The 24,498-nt window shown below is 38.4% G+C and overlaps 5 protein-coding genes across 7 annotated transcripts; 2 read left to right on the top strand and 3 right to left on the bottom strand.

The window, feature by feature from the left end:
• Positions 1-774: 774 nt before the first annotated feature.
• LOC126802712 (putative disease resistance RPP13-like protein 1) lies at positions 775-5,878 on the bottom strand. Its single transcript, XM_050530385.1, has 3 exons — positions 1,712-5,878; positions 1,526-1,598; positions 775-1,023 (listed from the first exon to the last, which is right to left on the bottom strand). Exon 1 carries the CDS (start codon positions 5,796-5,798, stop codon positions 1,743-1,745), a length of 4,056 nt encoding a protein of 1,351 aa, XP_050386342.1. The 5' UTR covers positions 5,799-5,878; the 3' UTR covers positions 775-1,023; positions 1,526-1,598; positions 1,712-1,742.
• An 862-nt stretch (positions 5,879-6,740) lies between these two features.
• On the top strand, positions 6,741-7,233 carry LOC126802711 (uncharacterized). The gene is made up of 2 exons (XM_050530383.1): positions 6,741-7,068; positions 7,205-7,233. The coding sequence occupies exons 1-2, from the start codon at positions 6,741-6,743 to the stop codon at positions 7,231-7,233; spliced, it is 357 nt and encodes a 118-aa protein (XP_050386340.1).
• Positions 7,234-13,734: 6,501 nt separating this feature from the next.
• LOC126803184 (uncharacterized) lies at positions 13,735-14,386 on the top strand. Its single transcript, XM_050530951.1, has 2 exons — positions 13,735-13,848; positions 14,031-14,386. Exon 2 carries the CDS (start codon positions 14,033-14,035, stop codon positions 14,213-14,215), a length of 183 nt encoding a protein of 60 aa, XP_050386908.1. The 5' UTR covers positions 13,735-13,848; positions 14,031-14,032; the 3' UTR covers positions 14,216-14,386.
• A 650-nt stretch (positions 14,387-15,036) lies between these two features.
• LOC126802489 (B3 domain-containing protein Os01g0723500-like) lies at positions 15,037-17,880 on the bottom strand. Of its 3 annotated transcripts, none has more exons than XM_050530128.1 (6): positions 17,421-17,880; positions 17,212-17,323; positions 16,709-16,787; positions 15,940-16,225; positions 15,731-15,828; positions 15,037-15,480 (listed from the first exon to the last, which is right to left on the bottom strand). In XM_050530128.1, exons 3-6 carry the CDS (start codon positions 16,772-16,774, stop codon positions 15,205-15,207), a joined length of 726 nt encoding a protein of 241 aa, XP_050386085.1. In that variant the 5' UTR covers positions 16,775-16,787; positions 17,212-17,323; positions 17,421-17,880; the 3' UTR covers positions 15,037-15,204. The 3 variants fall into 3 exon arrangements, with proteins under 3 accessions (XP_050386085.1, XP_050386087.1, XP_050386084.1); XM_050530130.1 differs by having other exon boundaries at positions 16,709-16,793; positions 17,270-17,323; XM_050530127.1 differs by having other exon boundaries at positions 17,270-17,323.
• A 140-nt stretch (positions 17,881-18,020) lies between these two features.
• LOC126802488 (probable glycerol-3-phosphate dehydrogenase [NAD(+)] 2, cytosolic) lies at positions 18,021-21,958 on the bottom strand. The gene is made up of 5 exons (XM_050530126.1): positions 21,047-21,958; positions 20,589-20,810; positions 19,658-19,905; positions 18,480-18,619; positions 18,021-18,361 (listed from the first exon to the last, which is right to left on the bottom strand). The coding sequence occupies exons 1-5, from the start codon at positions 21,699-21,701 to the stop codon at positions 18,232-18,234; spliced, it is 1,395 nt and encodes a 464-aa protein (XP_050386083.1). The 5' UTR covers positions 21,702-21,958; the 3' UTR covers positions 18,021-18,231.
• Positions 21,959-24,498: the final 2,540 nt, after the last annotated feature.

The following is a 24,498-nucleotide window of genomic DNA, read 5'->3' as shown; positions in this document are numbered from 1 at the left end:
CTCTCTCTCTCACCGAACCATACCGATCCCAGCCCTAGTTTATACGTTGCACCTTATGACAACTATACTGCCTATGATCTACCATGAATTTTAACCATTCAAAATCTATAGTGTCTCAACTCTCTCTCTCTCTCTCTCATAATTTCTCAGATTATATGATTGTGAGAAGATTGTGTTATTGTTGTGGCCTCCATCGATCTGGCGGTCATGGACTCTCCAGCTACGTACATTACCAGGGAGAAGAAGAAGAAGAAGAAGAAGAAGAAGAAGCCTTCCGGGATGACAGAAAAACTCGAGTTGCGAAAATATGATCCTAGAGTAAGACTTCATGTTCTATTTACTGAGGCAAAATGAAAATCAAATGAGTAATAGGTAAGCTCTTCCATATCATTCTCATACACCTATTTGGATCCATGTTTGGTTGTTGATTATGGGTGCATAACAACCATAGAGCAAGTAGAAAGGAGTACTACGCTCCTTATCTCTAGCAGCATGCCATCAAGTTAGTAGTAGATCTGGTTTTTCAAACTGGTCCTATTTTCATCCTGACAATAATGATTGAGAAAGCATTTTTAAGCAAATATATACGACTGGTATGAAGTTTGTATTTTAAGTTAAACATCAACTAATACCAAATGGAAAGGAAAAATACAAAGATCGAGATTATTAACAGAAAACGAATAATTGTGTTATATTTATCACAGTATGCAGGAGCCACACATGTATATATAGTTGAAACTCTGATCTTGTCTGTTCTTGAAAGCATATATAGCCTACTTATACAGAGATCAGTATTCGAAAATGTGAAGAAAAAAACACGAATGACTGACTGAAGCCATGATAGTTATAAAATTAATTGTTTGACAGAGCTAGAGTTTATATTTGTATGATAGATAGAGCTAGAGATGTCTGGCACAATGTAACGTTCTTTAACAAAGCCCTCAGAGCACTTACAATTTTCATTTTGTTCAACCTTTCATCCAATCCCCCAATACTATTAGCTCCAGTTTGACTTGAAAAATACTGCATAATATGAATTGTATCAGAACTAATACAGTTTGTAATAGAATAGATGATCAAGGTGTATATATTGTAGAAGATGTTCTGGCTAAGCACATAGAACAGTACAAGATTTTAACAAAAAAGTTTACAAGGTTTTGAAGCGTACTACATCACCGTTGAAAGTTGATAACTCATGCTAATTTGGGAATTGTAGGAAAATCTTTTATAGAAACACTATCATTGACAAATCACAATACAGTGAACACACTTATTGTCTCTGACGCAAGACACTTCAGTTGCTCTGCATTCATACAACTAACTCAGGTATATATTACTCTCATTTTGTCTGTTTATCAGTCAAGGAAGTCTTTAACCATATAGAAAACTCATAAAGTGAGATGGAAAAAGCAAAAGTATGGAACATGAAATCGATGAGTAAATTTACATAAAAATAAAGAACTAACTGGAAAGCATTTTTCAATGAAATCAGTTGTATGTTTGCTTTGGAAAATAAAACGATTACCAGTGATGTTCCACACATAAACTGGAATCAGTTTTAATCTTTGAGTAGTCTCATTTCCTCTGGCTCTGTAGGTCTGAAATATTAAACATCATAGTTAGAAGGAAGAAAAAAGTTACAGATAAGAAATACATAAATAAAACATGGAATAAATGTTATGACCAATTTCCTTTTCAACTTTTGATGTACCTGGACTTCTAAAGGATGCAGGCTGTGAGCCTCAGGGTTTGCAGTAGTCTCCAATCTCTATGTATGGAATATGACTTATTTTAGCCCAGTATCTTGGTGCATCTGGTTTATATCTCTTTTTAAGCAGAGGACAGTCATCATAAATGTAAAGTTGTGTGAGTGAAAGGGGCAGATCCTCTGGGATGGATGCAAGCTTTGGGCAATCATCAATTCTAAGAGATTCAAGACAGGTGAGGACTTGAAGGCCCTGGCTGGATATTCTTCTCAGATTTGGGAAGAATCCAATAGTAAGTTTAATGAGAGATGCAGGAAGCAGCATCTCCTCTGGCGGAAAGGACACCAAATCTTGATCAACACCTTGAATGCATAACTCTGTAAGAGAGGAGAGTCTGTGCAAGTGTAATCCCCAGTCTCTAAGAGGTGTACAGTTCCTGGGATTCAAGAGGATAAGTGATGTCAAGTTGGGTGGAAAACCCTCCCCTAGAATGTACTCCAAACCTCCACAGCTGCCAATCACCAGCTCCTGGAGAAAGTTGAGGTTGATCATGTCTTTGGGGAAGGCTCTCCATCTTTGACAATCAGATATAACCAGGACTGTCAGGTTGGAGGCCCTTGTTGGCAACCCTCCTCTTGGGAAGGAAACAATACTCTCACAGGAAAAAACAATTAAATTACGAAGATTGGCAAGAAGACATAGGCCCTCCGGTAAGGTTTTCAGATTTGCACAACGCCCTATATGAAGTTCTTCAAGACAAGTGTCATCATAGAAGCCTTCACATATTGTCTGCAGTTGTTCACAATCCCTTATGTAAAGGTGTTTAAGTACCTTTGGTAAGGGACTTTTGGATGATAAGGAGATAAGAGATGGACAGTTAGATATGCTCAGGTACTCGAGAGAGGGAGCTGAAGAAGATGCCTGCTCATCTTCTACTAAATGTTTCAAACATTGGCAATGTTTAATCTCTATTGTTCTTAGACTCGGGGGTATTTTGTATCTTGCAAATGACGTCAAAGAACTGCACCTTTCAACCTTCATGTCTTTAAGAGAAGGTGGCAAACACGACTCTGGAATGTAAACTAGACTTGGGCATCTGCATATGTGAAGCATTTGAGGTGAAGGCAGGCAATGCAGTTGATCAAGGTGGGAGTTTCTTTCAATAAATAAACTTCGAAGAGCTATCAGGTGTTGCAGCAACAGACCTTCATTTTCCCATTCAGATGAAAGTTCATCACCATTAGCTAGCATCAACTGTTCCACTTTTCTTAATCCGGTCATGAATCCCCCAGTTTGAAACATCAGTACTGAAAAATCTGATAGATAAATAGACCTCAGTAACTCAAAGTGGTGCTCACTCTTATACACCACCCCTTTGCAATCACGCACGTTTAATTCACAGAGCTGTTTGTAGTTGGCAACCGAAACCACCAGTTCATTACATTCTTGAATCTCAAGCTTTCTTAACAGTTCAAGGTGATGAGGTAACTCACCATTCAGTTTGGGACATCTTTTCACTGAAAGTATTTTCAAGGAAGGGAATACTCCAAGTCCTTGATATCCTTGGCCCAGAAACCACTCTTTCCAGTTCTGCATATCCTCAAACACAAGGGTCTCAAGTAATGGAAAATACGATCTACCCTCTCCACAGAATTCTAGGCCAACTTTTTCAATTTCGGACATATTTCTAATATGAAGTGTTTGGAGAGAAGGCAACTGTCCGAGAGATGGAAAGAATTGGCAGTTACAATTCTCTAACCTCACAAGCACCACATAAGAGAATAAAGGATCTGCAATCCATGCTGAAAACTGCAAACCACCATAACCCTTGATGATGACCTCTTTCAACTTTTTATGAGGTTTTAGCACGTTGAGGACCAGCGCTTCATTCTCTGCTTTGCCATTCCATTCCAGCTGCAATGCGTCAATCCCTTCCTTGCTACTTAAGTTTGTCCTCCTTGCATCCTCAACATCATTCACATTTTCCAACCTTGAGAGGCACAATGTCCCTCGTAGAGAAGATAGTGGCCCTATCTCTCTTATCCTTGAGTCACTACCTTTTCCCACCACGAAGTTCGGCAGAGTTTGCAGATTGCTCAGTTGACTTAGCTGTGGAGGCATTCCTTCCAATGATGGCACATCAAAATTGTTGAGATGGCGGAGATTTGATAAATACTGCATCTTTATAGGCAGTGTCTTCAGTCTAGAACAACTCTCTAATATTAATGTCTGTAAGTTGCAAAGGGTGCTTATTGATTCGGGCAAGCTCATGAGTAATGTATAAGAAAGATCAAGATACCGTAGATGCTTCAAGTGGCCAATTGAATTCGGCAACTCAGTTATCTGGTAGCCATTCAAAGAGAGTACCCGCAAGTATTCCAACTTTGGCAGTAAATCAAGAGTAACCTTACAAGTCACATAGTTACAGAAGTCTTCTGAAAGCCTTAGTGGTAGAAAAGTACGCAGACGCTTGGCTTCAGAGAATGCCTCAAATTTGTAAACCCCATCATACTGACTGGGAACGTATGAAGAATGACGTGTCTTTGGAGAACATCTGCCATCCACTTTATCCTCCAACCTGAGACAGATTTCTCCTGCTGCCCACCGAGCCATATCACCAACAAGGTGATGCATAACATATAATGAACTGTTTCTGCTCGATTTTTGAAATAATGACCTAGATAAAAGCTGTCCAAAATAGTGAGTCCCCAATTCTTCTAATGTTTGATGTTCTTGTTGTTGTTGAAGTAAACCCTCTGCCATCCATAGAAGTATCAATTGCTTCTCCCCAAATTCATAGTCGTTTGGGAGTATTGAGCAATATGCAAAGCACCTTTTCAAACATGAAGGAAGATAGTGATAGCTCAATTTCAACACTTGGTGAATGTGACTTTTATCTGATAGACTCCACAATCTGTTGTTCAATATCTCTTTCCACTCATCTATGTCTTCACAACCTAAAAGACCACCGAGAGTCCTTGCAGCCAAGGGTAATCCGCCGCATTTTCTAACAATACTCTGTCGAAACAAGTCAAAACTTGGTGGTCTCTCACTGTTTCCATTCAGGAATGCATGCTGCTGAAAGACTTCCCAACAATCATCATCAGACATATACTTCAAATAGTGGATCTCAATGGGTCTTGTCATTCTTGCAACTTTTTCATCACGAGTCGTCACAATTATCTTACTTCCTGGTGCTCCGACATGAAAGGGAGACTGTAGGGTTGTCCATTGATCATGCTCACAGGTATTCCAAACATCGTCCAAAACAATTAGAAACTTTTTACTTGCTAACTCCTTGCTCAAGTTATCTTGAACTTTATTGAACTCTTTGAAGTCACAATACACAGACGTGACTGATTCAAGAATGGCTTTTGTTACTCTAACAAGATCAAAATCATCAGACACTGACACCCATACCTTGAGATCAAACTGTTCCAGGGCAATATCATTATCCTTGAATACCAATTTAGCAAGTGTTGTCTTCCCAACTCCAGGCATGCCAACAATTGCAACTACATGAAAATTGACAGTAGTAGGCTCATCTCTTGCCAACAATTCAAGAATCTTCCTTTTGTCTTCATACCTTCCAACCACAGGTCCATCAAGCAAACATGAGCTTATTCGCCTATGGGATGCCACACTAGATCCAGCTCCGCTATTATTTAATCCCAGCATGTTTTTTCTTCGAGATATTTCTTCCAATCTTTCAGAAATCTTTTCCATTTCAGAGTTCATATTGAAGTTTACTTTAACTTTAGTAAAGAAGCATAGTACCTTGCTCGTGGCAGCCTGGTTTTGCTCCATATTGGCCTTGCATCTTAACATGTCAGTGGAAAACCTGTCCAAGATGTCCTCCACATCATAAGTCAGGTCTTTGAGATCATCTAACCAATCTTTCACTGACATGCTTAGGAGTTGCTTCTCCTCGGCGTCATACAACACGGCTCGAATTGCAGACAATGTTTCACTCCATCTTTCAAGCTTCCTGCCAATGCCTTTTTGCCGTGCAAATATGAGGAAGTCACGAGAGGCTAGCCTGTCGAATAGCACCTGAAGGAATGCAGCAAGGAAGATCTCTCCCACTGCCATATATAATTGGTTCCAGCAAGGAAGAAGCAATCAAAGTTCTGATTTGTGGCAGTATTGAAGATCACAGACAAACAGGCAAATTAAAGCAATCAATTTGAGTATTGAAGATTCAAGAGTGAGTATAGTCAAACCAATATGATGCCATACTTAAAAGCAAACGAATTTAGTCAAGTGGTTTGAAAAAGACGTGTTACCTATACTTGTCTCCCTTGGACAGCCGCCCTTGAATTAGACTGGTCGGGTGTAGATACATATTACAAAAATATCAATACAGAAAGCGTTGTAGAAATGATCTATCAGTAGAATGTAGACTGGAAGATACCAGAAACGAAAAATCAAATCTTTCGGGAAAAGCCAAGCAGAAATCAGAGAAATTTTCAAGGGACCAATCCCCCCCCAAAAAAAAAACGTACCTTGGGTTTTGGGTGAAATTGGATGAACGAGGGTTTTCAGTGATCAAAATAGAAACTTTAAGAGGAGAAGAGGGTGCGATTGGGTTAGTGAAGAGCTGATCGAAGAGGAAGGAAGGGCTTATCTCACTCTACTCTCACCGTCTCACACATTGTGTACCTTTCATAACAATCAAACAAACCCTTTCGCTTTGCAAATGTTAGTATGTACGTTACACCTTACAGATCAGAGGCCGGAATCACATCCTCCTGTGCTTTGTTCATGCTTAATTGACAGCTCCATCAGTTAAAGTTGTATTCTTTTCCCAGAAATATATCAGAAAGATGATAAAAGTAGTTTGCTCCATGTTTTCTACAATGAACAGATTAATAAAAGCCCCATAACTTCACATGCAATATGAAACCCAAGTTCCAAAGTAACAAAATATGTAACGTTATAAACGTTACATCCGTTTCCAAATCCTTATATAAACCATGCATGCCTTCAATCTTAATTTAACAAAAGCACAAACACAAAGGGCTATAGCTAGAAATGGAAATGCTCAATCTTCCTTACATGGTTTTGGTTGCCTTTGCTGTGATAGGAACTCTATTCTCTAGTGAAGTTGATGTGGTTCTGGGACAACTCTGCCAAGGTGACATGCCGGGTCTGATAACGCAATGCCAGGCTTATGTTATGAGGGGTAGTCTACTGCCACCGACGGGTTCTCAGGGATGCTGCGCGGCGGTAAGAACACTAGATATTCCATGCGCGTGCCAGCACGTGACGAGGGTGATCGAGGGGGTGGTAGACATGGACAAGGTGGTTAAGGTCGTTAGGTCCTGTGGTATCTCTGTTCCTCAAGGAATGAAGTGTGGAAGTAAGATCCCAAATTAACCTCTTTCTCATAGCTGTAATATGCATAACGGATCTACGTACTGCATGCCAAAATAATTTGATTATTACTGCATGTATGTGATAATGGCTCTCATAATTTATTTGGCAACTCAATGCAGGTTATACAGTTCCACCGGGAAGTGTTTGAAGTGATATATCGTATAATCATGTATCCAAATTAAGCGAAGTGCTAGTTGAAATAAGGACACAGATGATCCAGCCTTATGTAATCCAAAATGGTTTATATGAATGATCAAAACTTTGGTATTTACTGTGTTTGGATGCTCATAAGACATGCAACAATAAATTAGAATCCATATGTTAGTGATTGTCTCGTGATGGCTAAGTGCTCATCATGCAAATTCGTTTGCCCGTAATATAAACCAAGCTGAACTTGTCTTACCTTTCCAACTCTAAAATTCTAATTGTGTCACTCTGATGCAAAATTAAACTATTAAACTTTTTAAAGGAGAAAAGATAACAAACTACTTAATTTTACCAAACACTTGCCACTTAATTTCATAACGGATTATTCTCACCTCACAACTGAAACTGCTTATATATTAATTACCTCGGGGTCAAACTAGTCCTTAGTGGAAATGAAAGAGTACATAAAACCTAAAAACGATGTTGTCACAAGGAGAGAGAGAGAGAGAGAGAGAGAGAGAGAGAGAGAGAGAGAGAGAGAGAGAGAGAGAGAGAGAGAGAGAGAGAGAGAGAGAGAGAGAGAGAGAGAGAGAGTTGTTTGATTTAATAATAATATCTCTATCTTCTACACCCGTTTAAGGATACTAAGATCTCTACTACTATAAAGCCAACACAAAAAACTTCAACAAATTATGAATTTTTGAATCTACCCCTATATTGATTAATTCTGATAAACAAAGAAGAGGGATATTGTAATAATTATATACAAGAAAACTAGAAGAAAAAAAGTTATATTGTGAAAATTGAGGAGAACGTGTTAGTTCTTTTGCATGCGAGTTGCGTGGATTAAGATGTTAGTATTGATAAAACAAACTCCAAGGTAATTAAGAATCAAGCCTAAAAGCTCAATGATCAAAACAAAACAAATCTAAAACAAATTAGAAAACACAATAGCGCAATTAATATATAAAACTGTTTATTTGAGGCCCTAAACGGGTCAGAAGCTCGAAAAAACCCATACATTGTGGCAAAACAACGACTTTGACTCCTAGTATCGTTCCCTTCTCATAAATGTATTATAACAGTCACTTTGACATCAACCACCAGATCTTCAATTCACAAAACTGCCACCTAAAACTACAGTTCTACCACTCAACGCCAAATTTATAACAAACCGAATTTTGACTTGTGCGATCAATCTGCTCCTTAATCTCCTCTGACATTCGCTCTACATCACTAAATGTCTAAAAGAACATGGATGATCGACATTATCCGAAGATCGCCAAATTGACACAACCATAATCTTAACCGTTATTTAGGAGACAGTGGATTAAACGTGATTGTTCTATATTCTGGTTTCAAAGACCAACCCTATTTTTTTTATAATGAACATTATTTTCTAAGGAAACTGAAGAAAAACTTAGCACATATGGAGCAATATTTTCTCTTGGTTGTATTGATGTGTATTTGAACTTACAAGTGGGAGTATATATGAAAACCGGTATAACACAGTGGATAAAACTGAAGCCATGCTGCAGCATGGAATGCAGCAAGCAACCTAATCACAGATCCATAAATCTAGCAATAGAAGATTACACACACAATCTCATTTGTCACCAAATCACCTCAATAGATTTAGTACCATACTTATCACCATGCTTCAATACTCCCCCTCAAGCTGGATCTAGGAGATTAAGAGATCCGAGCTTGCCAAGAATCAGTTGAAACTGAGCAGAAGGAAGAGATTTGGTGAAAATATCAGCAAGCTGGTCTGCACTGCGAGTATATTTGGTTACAATGATTTGAGCTTGCACTTGGTTTCTCACATAATGGCAATCGACCTCAATGTGTTTAGTACGCTCATGAAACACAGGATTAGAGGCAATATGCATAGCAGCTTGATTGTCACAGTGTAGAGAAATAGGTACCTGACTATGAAATCCTAGGTCAGCTAGGAGACCTTTAAGCCAAATTAATTCGCAGGCTGCAGATGCCATAGCCCTGTACTCGGCCTCTGCACTGGATCTTGCCACAACATTCTGCTTCTTGCTTCTCCATGTCACCAAATTTCCACCAACCAAAGTACAAAAACCAGTCATACTTTTTCGATCAAGAGAGTTCCCTGCCCAATCCGCATCAGTAAATCCAACAATATCAGTGTGACCATTGCTGCGAAAAACAAGACCTCTACCAATTGAACCCTTTAAGTACCTCAAAATTCGCTTGACAATACTCAAATGGAATGAGGTAGGCGCATGCATAAACTGGCTAACAATACTGACTGCATATGATATGTCAGGTCTAGTAATTGTTAGATAAATCAGTTTACCTACCAGCCTTTGATAAGAAGTTGGATTTGAGAGAAGTTCACCACCAGTATCAATATGAATTTTGCTGCCAAGTGGAGTGCGTGCAGGCTTGCAATCAAGAACTCCAGTCTCTGCAAGAAGATCTAGGATGTATTTTCTTTGACTGAGAAATAAACCATTGTGTGAAGTAGCAATTTCGATCCCAAGAAAATATTTTAGTTGTCCGAGATCCTTCATTGCAAATCTAGCCTGAAGAGAGTTTTTGAGTGCCATAATCTCATCAGCATGATCACTAGTAATAATCAGATCATCCACATAGATTAAAACTGCAAGTTTTCCATGATCACCATTTCTCACAAATAGTGATGAATCAGCATTGCTCCTGCAAAAACCAACTTCTTCAAGAACTGAGCTTAGCTTGGCATACCAGGCTCTAGGAGATTGTTTCAGACCATAAATGGCCTTGTGCAGTCTGCAAACAAGATCACTACCTGCAGCTTGAGGATGACCTGGTGGAAGTTTCATATACACTTCTTCCTGTAAATCACCATGCAGAAAGGCATTCTTTACATCCATCTGATGTAAAGACCAATTTTGATTCACTGCAACAGAAAGCAACACCCTTACAGTGTTCATCTTTGCAACTGGAGCAAAAGTTTCTTTGTAATCAACTCCATAAGTCTGTGTGAAACCTCTGGCTACAAGTCGAGCCTTGTGTCTCTCAAGAGTACCATCAGCATGAAGTTTGTTTTTGAATATCCATCGACTTCCAACAGCCTTTTTTCCTTTAGGTAACTTGACAATGCTCCAAGTTTTGTTATCCTCGAGAGCACGCAGCTCAGCTTCCATGGCTTGCCTCCAATTTTCATACAGATTTGCATCTTCAAAAGTCTGAGGCTCATGCAGACCATCCATAGTGCTAAGATATGTTTTATAACCCGAAGACAACTTTTCATAGCTTACAAAATCTTGAATTGGATACCTGGATGTGTAAGCAACATAGTCTTTGTGTCTTACAGGAGGATGCCTAACTCGAGCAGGATTCCTTCTTGGTTGAACTGGATGTGTAGGCTGAGCAGGTTCATCATGACTAATAATTACTTCCTGACTCAATTGCACTTCTGGTTCAGCATGTGTAGGATCAGCAGTATTAGAAATAGTTTCAACAAGTTCATGATCACTGGAATATGTGCCTCTTGATGCAGGTTCTGCATAATCCACATTTTCAGTGCTTATAGATGGCTGAGGAAATAAATCATCATAAAACTCCCCCTGTCCATTAGCACCAAGCTTTTCACAGAAATAATTTGACGACTCATCAAACTTAACATCTCTGGAAACAATCATTTTCTTGGTAGTAGGGTTGTAGCAGCAATACCCTTTTTGAGTGCTAGAATATCCCAGAAATAAACATTTTACAGCTCTAGGATCAAGCTTCTCTCTCTGGTTGGACTGAATGTGGACATAGCACACACAGCCAAAAATTTTCAAATGTGACAGGTCAATTTTTCTGCCTTTCAGAACTTCCAAGGGTGATTTAGAATTCAAAACTCTACTTGGAAGTCGATTTATGAGATATGCAGCTGTTAGAACAGCTTGGGACCAATATTTTTTTGGAACATTGGCATGAAACATCAAGGCTCTGGTTTTTTCTAGCAGATCTCTATTCTTTCTCTCAGCAATTCCATTTTGCTGAGGTGTGCCGACACAACTTGTCTGATGAACTATACCATTTAAGTTCAGAAAATGAGACATTTTATTGGACATGTATTCTGAGCCATTATCAGATCTGAGAATTTTAATTTTTGATGAGAACTGAGTGTGAACAAACTCATTGAAATTCTTAAAAACATTAAAAACTTCACTCTTGTGTTTCAAAAGATAAACCCATGTAATCCTTGTAAAATCATCAACAAAGGTTACAAAATACTTAAATCCATCAAATGAGGCTAAGACAGGTCCCCAAATATCAGAGTGGATGATTTCAAACGGATTACAAGCCCTGGAGACAGACAAATTGAAAGGTAATCTAGAAAACTTAGACAGATGGCAGACTTCACAATGCTTGATTTCTTGATTGGAGTTGGGAAACAAAATAGACAACACTTTTTCAGAAGGATGGGCTAGACGCTGATGCCAAAGGAGGTGGTCTGCAGCACTGCATGAACTAGCTTGAAAGGCAAAAAACTTCTTTGACACATAATACAGCCCATTTAGATAAAACCCTTCACCAATCTTCTTCTTGGTGATGATATCCTGAAAGACAACATTGTAGGGAGAAAAAGTGACTAAGCAGTGCAGGGTTCTTATGATTTTTCCCACAGACATCAATTTAAATGGAAATGATGGGACATAGAGGGCATCTGAACTGATATGATTAGAGAAAAAAAATGAATTTTACCCTTCCCCAAAACTGCTGCACCTTTACTATTAGCTATAGACACATGAGAAGACAGTTTCTCAAAATCATGTAAATTTTGATAATTATTTGTCATGTGATCTGTGGCTCCAGAATCTATTACCCAATAATCATGCTCATTACTCACATTAAGTGCAGTTTGAAAAGCTTTCAGAATACCTGAGATATCACACTCCTTCATATGATTAGATTCAGCCAAAAAACCAGCAAATTTTCCAATGAGAGTTGTGTGAGATCCATTTCCAGAAGTTGAAGCTGTAGCAGACTGCTTTTGTTGCAAGTAACTAGCAAACTCATTTATCAGGGCTGTAGGATTGGTGGTGAAGTCAAATGGGCAGTCAGATGGAGGAGATGAAATTTCAGTAACAGCAAGATTTGCTTTCTGAGAACTATTCCATCCTTTCTGATTTTTCCTGCTTTCTCTTTCCTTTATGAACTTGATCTTTAGTTCTGGATGCAAGACCCAGCAAGTGTCTCTAACATGATTAGTGGCATTACAGTGTGTACATTTTAAATTTCCACGCTTACCCTTGTAAGACCTCATCTCAGAAGTTTCATGAATAGCTGCATAAGCTCTCGAGTGTGCAGTATTGGAGTAGACATCTGAACTCATCACCTTCTTTCGAAGTTCTTCTCTTTGCACAGTAGCACACACATTTTTGAATGAAGGTAAGTCAGCATTCATGAGAATGTGACTTCTCAGATCTTCAAAGTCTGAACTGAGATTGGCCAAGAGTTGAAAAATTTTGTCCTCTTCAGCCCTTTTAGCCAAAGTGACAAAATCTGTGGTATGTGGACGATATAGTTCAAGTTCATTCCACATAGCAGTGAGGCTGCCAAGGTACTGCACAAAAGGAACATCTTCTTGCTGCAAGTTGGAAATGTCCTTCTTGAGTTGAAAAACTCTTACTGAATTGTTTTGATGACCATACAACTCCTTGACATTGTCCCAGATATCCTTGGCCGATCCAGAGTAATTGAAAATCTGAGCCAGTCTTGGCTCCATAGAGTTCAGCAACCATGACTGCACCTGTTGGTCCTTGCTCACCCATGCATCATAACCATTTGTACCAACTTCTGGCATTGGTATATTACCATTAACAAAGCCAAGCCTAGATCTGCCACCAATAGCTAAAGTGACAGCCCTAGACCAATTAAGATAGTTATGCTCAGAAAGAAGAGTTGAGCATAACCTAAGATTGTGATTTGAATCTGCATCTGAAACACTAACCATATTAGAGTTAGTGTTTCCAGCGGATGAAAACGGATTCTCATCAACAAAAGAGCTACTTCCAGACATTTTACAAACTGGGAGAAAGAAAATGAACAATCACACAAGAGAGCAAGATCGGAGGAAAGATAAGAAGAAGCAGGACTCTAAAGTTCCTGCTCTGATACCATGAAGAAAAACTTAGCACAGATGGAGCAATATTTTCTCTTGGTTGTATTGATGTGTATTTGAACTTACAAGTGGGAGTATATATGAAAACCGGTATAACACAGTGGATAAAACTGAAGCCATGCTGCAGCATGGAATGCAGCAAGCAACCTAATCACAGATCCATAAATCTAGCAATAGAAGATTACACACACAATCTCATTTGTCACCAAATCACCTTAATAGATTTAGTACCATACTTATCACCATGCTTCAATAGAAACAATAGAAGAAAAAAGAACAATAAAAGTTTAGAGGAAATAATTCAAAAAGTAAAATGAGTATGTATTTATCTCCTATCAAAATATTGCATTCGGAGAGGATCAAAGTCCCTTGCCCCCTTCGATATACTTCTATCATCCCCAGCTTAATTAAGAAATCAATTGGAGCCCGCACTAGGGTTTCTTAATCTTACGAGCAGAAACCAACGGGCGAGAATCCTTTTATCAGGTATCCTCGCTCTCTCTCTCTCTCTCTCTCTCTCTCTGAACCCCTAAACCCTACATTCTTAGTTTTGATTACAGTTGCAGTCCATGATCTTCCATTCTTAAGCAAAGTTTACACTTTCATGACTAATCACTATCACGTGAGTGTTACCTGATCATTTGGAATTCATTTCTTGTTGAATTAAGGAATGGCTGACAAGAAGAAGAAGAAGGCTACCATGCTCATCCGACTTGTGTCATCTGCTAGGACCGGATATTTTTACGTCACCACGAAGCCTTCCGGGATGACAGAAAAACTCGAGTTGCGAAAATATGATCCTCGTGTAAGACTTCATGTTCCATTTACTGAGGTAAAATTGAGAATCAAATGAGTAATTAAGCTCTTCTATATCATCATCGCACACCAATTTGGATCCTTATTTTGTTGTTGATTATTGGAGCTGAGATGCTAGCAGCTAGCCTGTATCTAAGTAGACCCCAGTGTTTTTTTAAGTTACAATAATTTGGTGTTGTTGAATTGATCTATGATATTAAGAGTGTTGTGCCAATTCCTTCTGGACAAGCAATACTTGTGTAGGAACTTGATTTTCTTGAAAAAGCAATGACACAATGCCTCTTGTTCTCCATTAGAGAGAACCCATGTACACAAAGAGTGCACTCAATCTCAATTTCACTCACTGACTTCCTAAAGGGAAACACAGATACTCTGACTACTCGAGAACAAAAATAACAAAAGATTAATTTAAAAGAATTGCTACTTTAGTTTTGAAGCCTTCTTTATTCCCACAACCACATCCCTGAGTATACTGACCTTCAACACTATGAAAGTCCCACAACAAGGAATGGAGATGTTTATGACCTTTTTTTGGGAATCGTTGGTTCTCTGTATAACAGGAAATTGGAGAAGTTTATATTTCAAGCTCCTAGACAATCTAGGAGTTGGGCTTTATGATAACAATTTTACACTGTAAGATGCAGAGAGTAGGTTCCTAGTGTTGTGTTATTTGTTCAAGACTGAGTTACGTTTTTTTAGGACAAGACTGAGTTACTTAATATCACAGAGATCACAGACTCAGGTTAATGCAGAAATGCAGTGTAACTGTAATCACGATAAGTCCCTTGCCCTTTATTATGCGATTATTCAAAGTCCAACCAGTCAATTGTCTAATTTCAATTGCATTCAAATCCCATTCAAGAACATACCAAATAACAATCACCAATGTATTCAAGGAATCAGATAGTCTTGGAATTGAAATATATCCTTACTTAAGTTACATGATCATCCTTTACTCAAGCTCCTATTACATTCCGATTAATCACAGCAATTGAAATAAGTTTTGCATCTGCACTGGCACTTCCTTCAATCTACAACATTAGGACCTGTGAGGATTACATCACACCCCTCAGCTCTATAGATGTGAAGCTTCACATGTCTCTTCACAAACTCAAAAACCATGGTCTGCCCTGCTTCAATCTGGTTACTCTTGCAACAATCACGCCAGCCACTGTGCATAACATGACGGCCATCTTGCATCGGAGACACTGTAACAGGCCATGACATTTTGCTCGGGTCCCGTAGCTCTATAATCTGCTTGCACATCTGAAGCTTAGCCTGCGCTATTACTTTAGGAATGGTCTACAAGTTGGAACATATTTGATATCAGGGTGAGAAAACTTATGAAATGAATTAACCTTGCAGGTGATAAAAGCCCATAAACAAAAAAAAAATCTCTTGACAAGTGTGGATCTTTAATTTTCACTAAAATGATTGACATTCTTGTTGCCATCCGTTCAGTTCAGAAGACAAGAATAACTATTTTTTTCAATCAGAACAGGGAAAACACAAATAAGGTCCAATGAATTTGGGTATATCACTTATTACTCACCAGCTGATACACTCTGTAATTCTCCATAATTCTCTTGAAGCAAAAATTCTCTGAGTTGAACTCAATGATTCTTGACTCCCCAGGTGGGACGTGATCCCCTATACAGTCCCAAATTGAAACATGAATTCAGAGCAATGTAAATTACTTGGTAGAGGAAAATAAACTTAGCTGTCTGGTATTGTAATGAGGTAAAGCAAACTATAACTCACTCCTTTGACCACCACCACTTCTCGTTGTCTTGGCTACTTCCAAGTCCATTTCACATGCACTTTCATCATAGATTGTCACATTGAAGCACGAATTTTCATCATAATTAAAAACCAGAAAGTCCCCTTCAGCCAAAACATTATCCTTCACAAATTTATTCCAGCCTTTATGAATGAAAAAAACATCGTTTTTCTCTTCCAGTTTTACATCCCAGCATTTTCCATCAGGGCCTTTAAGTTTGCATAGTTCTGGACCATTCAAGTGGTTGGCAAAAGCTCTTGGTATTTTCTACAAAATATATAATTGTTTGTCAAATAACGAAAACGATTCTAGAACCAATCAATTATTCTTACACCAACAAGAATTTTATCTGTATCAAAACACAGATAAATTGGTCGTGGAACATAATTGAACACTCTGGAAATACTTTAAATCAAGTCTTTGGAAGCTATTAAGAAATGATCACTGACCCAATCAGCAAATGAGGGGATATCATGTTAGAAATGCCTCTTTTCCCTGAGCTTTATTTCACTTTGATGAATAACAATACTTTACCTCAGAGGCTCAGACATTTGCTACATAATATTTTACAAGTATGAACTCATGATTCAGTATCTAACATTTATTATCAAAGAAGTTGATGAAATAATACACTTGCTATGGATTACACTAGAAAGATACTCTAATACATTACTTCAGAATTGAGGAGAACCGCACACTCATAAATGTTGGAAACATCTTGAAAACTGAGAAAAGGAGGTCAAGACTTACCAGTTTCACAGAGAACTCACCTACCAGGACCTGGAAAAAGGCTGGCACCGGTACTGAACTAGCCATTCGAAGATGTTACCTGCAGCTAATTTGGAGTTAGAATATAGGCTCAAAATTTCGCACAGATAAGTTTTCTTGAAGCAATACACTTCATATACTAATGCCCGATAGTCCACAGCTTTTAGCTTTGTGCACATACAGCTACAAAGTAGTAAAGATTAACCTCGGGATGAACAGATGAAATTATAGCTTTGAAGGAAGTGGTTTCTATGCTTGAAGACTAAAGGTAAAAGTAATAGATCAAATGAACTTCAAGGCGGGTATCTTTCTGACTACCTTGCTTTTATGCTATAGAGCTTATACTATTTCAAAAGCGTTTTTTAGGTTTTGACATTTGGCTCACCTCTTTCACTAGTTACTAACCTTGAGGCTCAACTTTTCCTCCAAACTAAGGTATAAACTTGGTTCAAAACGGAAGTAAATTGGAGTAACAAAATGCATACCCCAACAGAAGATAAAATGACCAAAAGTGGGTGCCTTCATTCAAGTGTAATGGCTGACCTTGAATCCTTGAAAAAGAACAGGAAATGCAGAACTCTCTCAAGTGTGTATATCCTGGAAGTGAACATGAAAAATCTTTAATCAGTTTGTGCCAGTTCCAAATAAATTATAAGATGAAGAGAAAGAATGAGAAAGTAAAGTAGGGATGAACCTGAGGCAGCAGCAGAAGTGATTGTGGAACTGCCTTGAATCCCCAAGATAAATATGTAAACCAAGAAAAAGAATGTCCTTAATAATAATAAAGCTGAATGAAGTGAGCAGAGGGACAAGGTACACAGTTAGCATTAACACCAAACATAAATGCTTTGAGTAATGTCTAGAAGAACACACACACACAGAGAAGAAACCCATCTAATCAAATAATCTCATGTCATTTGTATAGATTATGAAACCAGTCTGACTCCTGGAGCTCTCTTTCTGTTTTTATGGCCTGTAGACTATTATAAACAGTAGTCCTTTCTTTATTGCTTGCCTCTTCTTGTGCAAAGATGCTCTGCCTTGTTGATTTGGTTTGATTTTGTGCAGACTGGAAAAACCAGTGAGCATTTATTTTCTGGTAGCCATTGTCTTTTGTTTCTGGTAGGTTGGTTTTCTCTTGATCCTTGACTTTAAGAACTGCATTACCTTCACCATATGGATCCGTAAGCTAAAGAGTTGTCAACCTCACCAACTTTGGTGACCTATGGAAGTTGCTGCGAGGTTTGTCCGAGTCAATCTTGATGATCCTAAGTAATTATTTTATTTGGTTGCCTTAGGAACTTAGTATTCACCTTGGTAGAGATATTTCATGACAATTCTGAATAGATAGTGACCACTTTTAATGTAACTGAAAATGTACACCAACCCTACAATACACAGCACAGGAAACTATGTGTTACCCAGGCACTCTCCACATACACCGAATTGCTATTTTGAGCATTATGCCGACACTTATTGTGGCTTCCACGCTAGAGGAAGGTATATCAAAGCTGCTGCTGACCAAGAAGAAATGGCTTGTAAAAAGCATGTGTTTGTGCAATCTCAATACGCTCCCGAGGGTCATGCATTGTCTCATCCCTTAAAGCTTCAAGAATAGCCTGAGGTGGGAACTCCCTATTCACACAATCGTACAGACTTCCATTACAGTTCTTATACTAATTAATATCATGATAAATACAATTCACGCTACAGAACTCAAGTTGCATTCTTTCACTATGAATAAAAGAATTACCTTTTTATTAGTATACTATAGAGTATCCTCAAGATAGGACAAAGCTGAACAGGAACAATGCGCCTATCTTCTTCAGGATGTTTGACACTTAAAGAGGCTTGACTAAGCAGCTCATAAAATGCTTTAACAGCAGAGACTCCCTGAAAGAAAGAAAAGGAAATACCATTCACAGATGGTGAATGATTTGTGATTATGGTTTTCTAATTACGCGGCTAATCTCACTTTATTACAAAAAGATATGACAATTCCAGACAAAATGTAACATAGCATATATAAAAATAAAATAAAAAAGATAAAAAAAAGTCACATGACAGAACAAAATGCGGATTCACACTCCATGAGTTGGTACGGAAGGTAGAAGCAACCAAACTAGTACTAGAATGGCCAGTGGAATCAAACATGAATTAAAAGATCTAAAGTAGATTCACCATCCTAGCTGCAAGTGATATGGACTTGTACTAATGCAACTGTGTAGGAGCTCTCCTACAACAATGGTTCATTGGGGGCACTCATTAGAGGAAATTTAATAGTAGTTTGGATCCAGGTGTAAATTATATCATGAAGGTATTAACCTTCATATAGGATCCTTCATTCTACAATTATACTAAGATCTTACTTCCAATAGCAGAGTCAGCCAGGCCTACAAACAATGAATATGGCCAAGAAGCTTGCTAAACTCTGGCCAAGAAGCTGCACAGAATACATTTCCTCACACCTTGAAAATTTAACTTTCACAATCACTTGCCGTCAGACCTTAACTACTAGATAAATCAGGTAACCTTCACTTTATTTTGATTTACTTACCCAAAATCCCACAATACCACTTTGCAGGGCTAAAAAATGGGGCTTCCTGCCAAACCCTATAAGTTTTAGGAGACTGGAAACTCTAGCAAATACCTGTTTAGGTACAATGAGGAGGTTTGACTTAGATCACATGGGAGTAAAATAGGGGCAAGATCACTCATATCACCTCTAATTGGCATGCTTCCCATATTGTTCATATGTTCCCAAGCCAAAGCCCTGATGTCTTTCAACAACTAAAAGTAAATATTTAATTCAAGGATATAATATCCTTCCTCATCTCACCCTTTCTAAACTCCATTCGGATCACCAATCACTTCAAGTTTAGTTCCAAGCACTCTAGCTCATTTATATCTAAACATGATTGAGATCCATACCTGAATCATACCCTTTCCCTTGATGCTATCACCCATTTCAAGGTTTAACTCCCCCTTGGCCAGCTTTTGTCCATACCAGGCGTTACGACCTTTCAACAGGGTAACATACGTGTCAGCCAATAAAGGCCCTGCTAGCTTCTCTGGTTCTTCTGCCAATAAATGAGTGATAAATATCATCTCTGATGTACAATGTGCAAAGTATACAGATTTGCTGGTGGCGCTCTCATTGGTTAACCCAGCTACCATTCCTGTTGAATCATCCATTCAAATTTCATGTATGAATCAAGCTCAAAATACATTGATTAGAAACAATGCATCAATAATCAAGGTTTTATGGTCCGTATGAAAGGATAATAACACATGACTAGCAAGAAAGAAACAACCAGACATACACACAGTACAAAAACACAAGGCCAAAGATGATAATTGATACATAACAACCTTCCAGAAAGACGCAATTAACAATAAATCTAGGTTTCATCTGTGAAGGATGTTTAGCAAGAAACATCAGAGTCTTGAGACTTGGCCCAATCAATTGCACTATATACTTAAATTTTTTTTTTACTTGCAGCAACTTGAAGTCTCAAATTTTTCATATGTACATATACAAAAGTAAGAGTTGGAATCTTAGTAAATATACATTAGCTTAGGAATTTATATGGTGTTACACTTATCATTTGCAATTCCTACGTCACATCAAATGTAATACCTTTCGAGTTCTCAAGCCATTGAAACCACAACATCTGAGACAGTTACGCATGTAAATTGCAAGGCAAAAAAGGTATTTTCTACATTAAAAGCATTAACAGATTGAACCTCTTACATTAGAATATAGAATTTATACAAAAGACCATTCTGTGTACCATGTTTTTCCTTTACAAAATTTGTTACTCATGTACAGGTTGTACCAAGCAATGAGACTGAATCTTACCAGCTCCAATGGCATAGACATTTTTTAAGCCACCCATAACTTCATGAGTAACAAGGTCGCCGTTGTCCCACACAATGAAGTGTGGCTGCCTCAGAAACTTAGCCATTGGCTTTCTCCACTTTTCAGCTCCACATAACCGAGCATTGGCATATTCATTGTTGTATATCTCTGAGGCAATGTTGGGTCCTCCAAGGTAGAGAATGTTTTCAACAGGAGCACCAGCTGAAAAGCACCAACAAGTTAGACAACAAGGAGACAAAGAACAACCAAAAACAAAATTGCTTAACTAACAAACATGAAAGCTGTTCCCTAATCATACAGGCATTCCATGCATTACAGATCACAGAATTTACACATAAAGGACAGGTACGCAAACATAAAATACAGGTGCTAAATCATCGCCAAAGAGCAATAACAATGTTGAAACAATTGAAGCAAAAACCAGGAATCAGCCTTACTTGCTCGCTGGATCATCTGAGTGGGAGTAACTATGCGCGGTTCAGGCACCAACTCAGCCTCAACACCTTTAGAAAGCGAAACTATAATCGGCATTGTCTTCCTATCCCTCCAATACCTACTGATCTCCTCAAACACAACACTCGTCTCCGTGGACGGCAGCCCATTGACCACAATGTCAGCATCCCACACAGCCTCCTGCAAGTTAGTGACAACTTTCAAAGCGCAAAGAGGCGTATCAATCATATTCAAACAAAACCCATCTCTCAATATCTCATCCGCAAACAATGTCCTGTCCCCCAACCTCGCCTCGACATACTTCAAGTAAGCACATCTTCTGATCAGCCTCCTCAACACATCTTCCCTGGAATTGATGACTTCAAACAAATGCTCGGCTGTGGCTCTATCCACTGCCCTTCCCGATCTTCTCCATATTCTCACTACTGCCTTGTCTCGTAGATGCCCGTAAGTATCTTGCAGCATGGCAACAAAGACACTCCCCCAAGCTCCCGCCCCTACTCCAACTATCTTCACTGGATCACCTTCTGCTTTGCCCATTAAACTCCGAAGCTCGTCGAGCTTCTCCTCTGCGGAAGCATTCGAGTGCTTCACCAACCAATCGGGTGAGTACTTGACTCCATCAGCCGTAGCACTCATCCTTCTTCTTTCTGTCACAGTCAAACTCGGCTACACACCTTCCGATCAGAAAGTCGAGCTATTTGGATTCAGAAAGAATATGAAGGATTGAAAACGTACCCAACAGGTGTAGCGAAAGTGGGTTATCCAGAAGAGGAAAGATGAATGAGGACTACTTGGGAAGAACCCAGAAATGGAAGTGACAAGTTGGTACCGGCGAGCTGTTAAGGAAGAAGGTACTGGATGCGTGGGGAAGCGGAGAATGAAGCAATGACTTCTTGTCGTCGTCGTCAGTTGTAACTTTTAACCGCTCAAGGCCTGAAGCCTTACGTGTTACAACGGCGGAATTACTAGCGTATTAGGGTTAGAAACTTATATCACCTTATAAATAATAATAAAAACTTATTTAATTAAATAAATACACATGGTCGGATTGGTTTCTATCTGGTTTAAGGAAAGGTTTAACCTTGATCCAGTCCGTTTAAATGCGGGTCCATGTTTTCACGATCCTAGTCCAGTCAACTTCCACCGATACGTTTGCATTCTGGTTTAACCATTGTGAAGTGCCTGCCCCTAGAATTCACACCGGTTAAAATATCGTACTTATCTAATGTCGTGCTAGGTTACCAACAAGCTCGGTAACTTGGATCATCTTGGCCAGCTTATCAATGTAATATAGAATTATAGATAGAAATTGTATATCAAGAAACAAACATTCGTTTTGGGATTAAAAAAATTACAAAAATAAAAAACAAAACATTCTTTTAAGTGTGTAGTAAAAGGTCATCAAAGTACGTCTTTTTCATACGAATTTCCCTACTATTAAGGATGGGTGGACTTTACTGTTTACGGCTTGACAATGTTCATAGTACAGTGTGCGGGCGGTTTTACCCTTAGTTGTAAAGTTAATAGATGGATAAAATGTGAGGGTATAAACGTAAAATGTCACAGGGGTGTTATTAAGATGCTATTGTTCGCTTCTTCTTCTTTCTCACTTCTGCGCGACAGCTCTCCCATGTCCTCTACCGAACAACACCGACGGCTCTATTCCCCACCTAGCAAGAACCCACACATGGAACCATATAATTCTACTCCATATCTCATCCTCTATCTTTTGATCAGAGAAACCTCTCCAAACAACCCCGATTTTGGATAAATCAGAGTTGTTACAGTCAGGCTCTGATAGGAGCACTTTGTGCGACGTTTTTAACATGTTTTTACCTCAATTTGTACTTTGCTTAGCCCTTATTGTTGTACTATTAAGTCATTGAGTCGTAATAAGAGTCTTGAGCGGTATTGGATGCATTTTTGTGCTTACATGAGTTAAAACGCATAATTGGTTTAGAGTCCTAGTTTGACTAGGAATCCTTGTTAGGTTTTGAAACTAATTATCTCTTACTTATGATTTTATTTTCTTATTTTCAGATTGGATTGAAGAGATAATTAAAGAAAAAAAAAGATGGAGCCAAGTCATGCAACAATTAAATAGAAGATGATCATTAAAGGCATAAAACATGACATGTTTTAGGGATTAAAACATGACATGTTTTAGGGAATAAAACTTTCCATGTTTTATTCATTAAAGCATGGCATGTTTTAGGGAATAAAACTTTCCATGTTTTAGGGATTAAAGCATGGCATGTTTATAGGAAGAAAGAAGCAATTTCAAACCCTCCATCTTTCCTCTATATATACATGGCCTCACCTCTCAAATATCATCACTTCTCATTAGCATTCAAGAGCCAAAACTCTACCAAAACACCACCATAAACTTCCCTCACAAATTAGCCAAGCCGTCCACCCCAAAACCATCATCATCTCCACCGAGTTTCACCATTGAAGACACACCTCCAAGGTTCCTACAACGTGTGATTCTCGCAACTCATCTCCATGGCTTCGTCTATTTGTGTTAATCTACAATTCTTTGTCTATGAAGATTGTAAGTTGTTGTTTATGTGGAAATATTGATTTTGTATTTGTTTTAAAATTTTCAGATTGTATTTGATATTTTTTTTGAGACTATGCCAAATCTATGTTCTTATAATTAATGAGTTTGTATTTCTATTGTTGTGTTCTAATCATCTTTCTCACATTTTTAGATAATTTTCAGATATGTGCATATGAATTTAGTGGTTGGATGCAATCCCTAAGATTGTGTTTGAGTGCTAGATTCATCAACCATATTGACACAAATCGAATCATGTCCTAAGTAGGTTCGGTTTGTGTTGATTAAAAGTGGTAAAAATTCTGGAAATTTGCATGTGAAACCATGGTGGGTGACGCCACACATGAAACATGTCTCCAACAAAGATTTGGTGCTTAAATGTAATCTTGTTTGATTTCTACTCTAAGTGTTATTGAATTCGATTGCATGCAAATTTAGATTAGGCCCTAAGTCAATCTAAATGTTAATTGAAATCTTGCATGATTAGATGATCCCCTAAGGCTCTAATTGTATTGGTGTCTAAAAAGTATGTAATTGGTCGAATTAGAATGCATGATAGGTTCGAACTTGTAATTATGTGGTGTAATGGTAAATTTGGTTTAAGTTTGTTAAAGAGAAGTCGATCATGTAAATAGTAATTTAGGTTTTATTTTAGTAGTTAATAATCAATCTCAAACCCCCCATTATTTGTTAACACTAAAAGTTTAGAGTTCCCTTCAATTCCCCGGAAAGAACGATCCCTGCTTATTCTATTCTAACGATGATGTTTTACAGGGTTTATTATAGACGTTTTAACAAAACGCTCTATCAGGCTCCAACGAAGAGCCCCGGGGCTAGATTCGGGCTCAAACCGTCTATGTTAGTAAGCTTAAT

Source organism: Argentina anserina, chromosome 7 (genome assembly GCF_933775445.1).
Source record: "Argentina anserina chromosome 7, drPotAnse1.1, whole genome shotgun sequence".
Taxonomy (NCBI): domain Eukaryota; kingdom Viridiplantae; phylum Streptophyta; class Magnoliopsida; order Rosales; family Rosaceae; genus Argentina; species Argentina anserina.
This window is presented reverse-complemented; position numbering and strand designations above follow the sequence as displayed.

Excerpts from the sequence above, each read along its gene's own strand:
- LOC126802488 (XM_050530126.1), bottom strand. The coding sequence starts at position 21,701 with ATGAGTGCTACGGCTGATGGAGTCAAGTACTCACCCGATTGGTTGGTG. Across the intron at positions 18,620-19,657 it reads AGGGAAAGGGTATGATTCAG|GGAGTCTCTGCTGTTAAAGC; the intron begins GTATGGATCTCA and ends TCTTTCTTTCAG. Across the intron at positions 18,362-18,479 it reads TATAGTATACTAATAAAAAG|GGAGTTCCCACCTCAGGCTA; the intron begins GTAATTCTTTTA and ends TTGTGTGAATAG.
- LOC126802489 (XM_050530128.1), bottom strand. The coding sequence starts at position 16,774 with ATGGCTAGTTCAGTACCGGTGCCAGCCTTTTTCCAGGTCCTGGTAGGT. Across the intron at positions 16,226-16,708 it reads GTGAGTTCTCTGTGAAACTG|AAAATACCAAGAGCTTTTGC; the intron begins GTAAGTCTTGAC and ends TATATTTTGTAG. Across the intron at positions 15,481-15,730 it reads ATTACAGAGTGTATCAGCTG|ACCATTCCTAAAGTAATAGC; the intron begins GTGAGTAATAAG and ends TCCAACTTGTAG.
- LOC126802712 (XM_050530385.1), bottom strand. The coding sequence starts at position 5,798 with ATGGCAGTGGGAGAGATCTTCCTTGCTGCATTCCTTCAGGTGCTATTC.
- LOC126803184 (XM_050530951.1), top strand. The coding sequence starts at position 14,033 with ATGGCTGACAAGAAGAAGAAGAAGGCTACCATGCTCATCCGACTTGTG.
- LOC126802711 (XM_050530383.1), top strand. The coding sequence starts at position 6,741 with ATGGAAATGCTCAATCTTCCTTACATGGTTTTGGTTGCCTTTGCTGTG. Across the intron at positions 7,069-7,204 it reads TCAAGGAATGAAGTGTGGAA|GTTATACAGTTCCACCGGGA; the intron begins GTAAGATCCCAA and ends AACTCAATGCAG.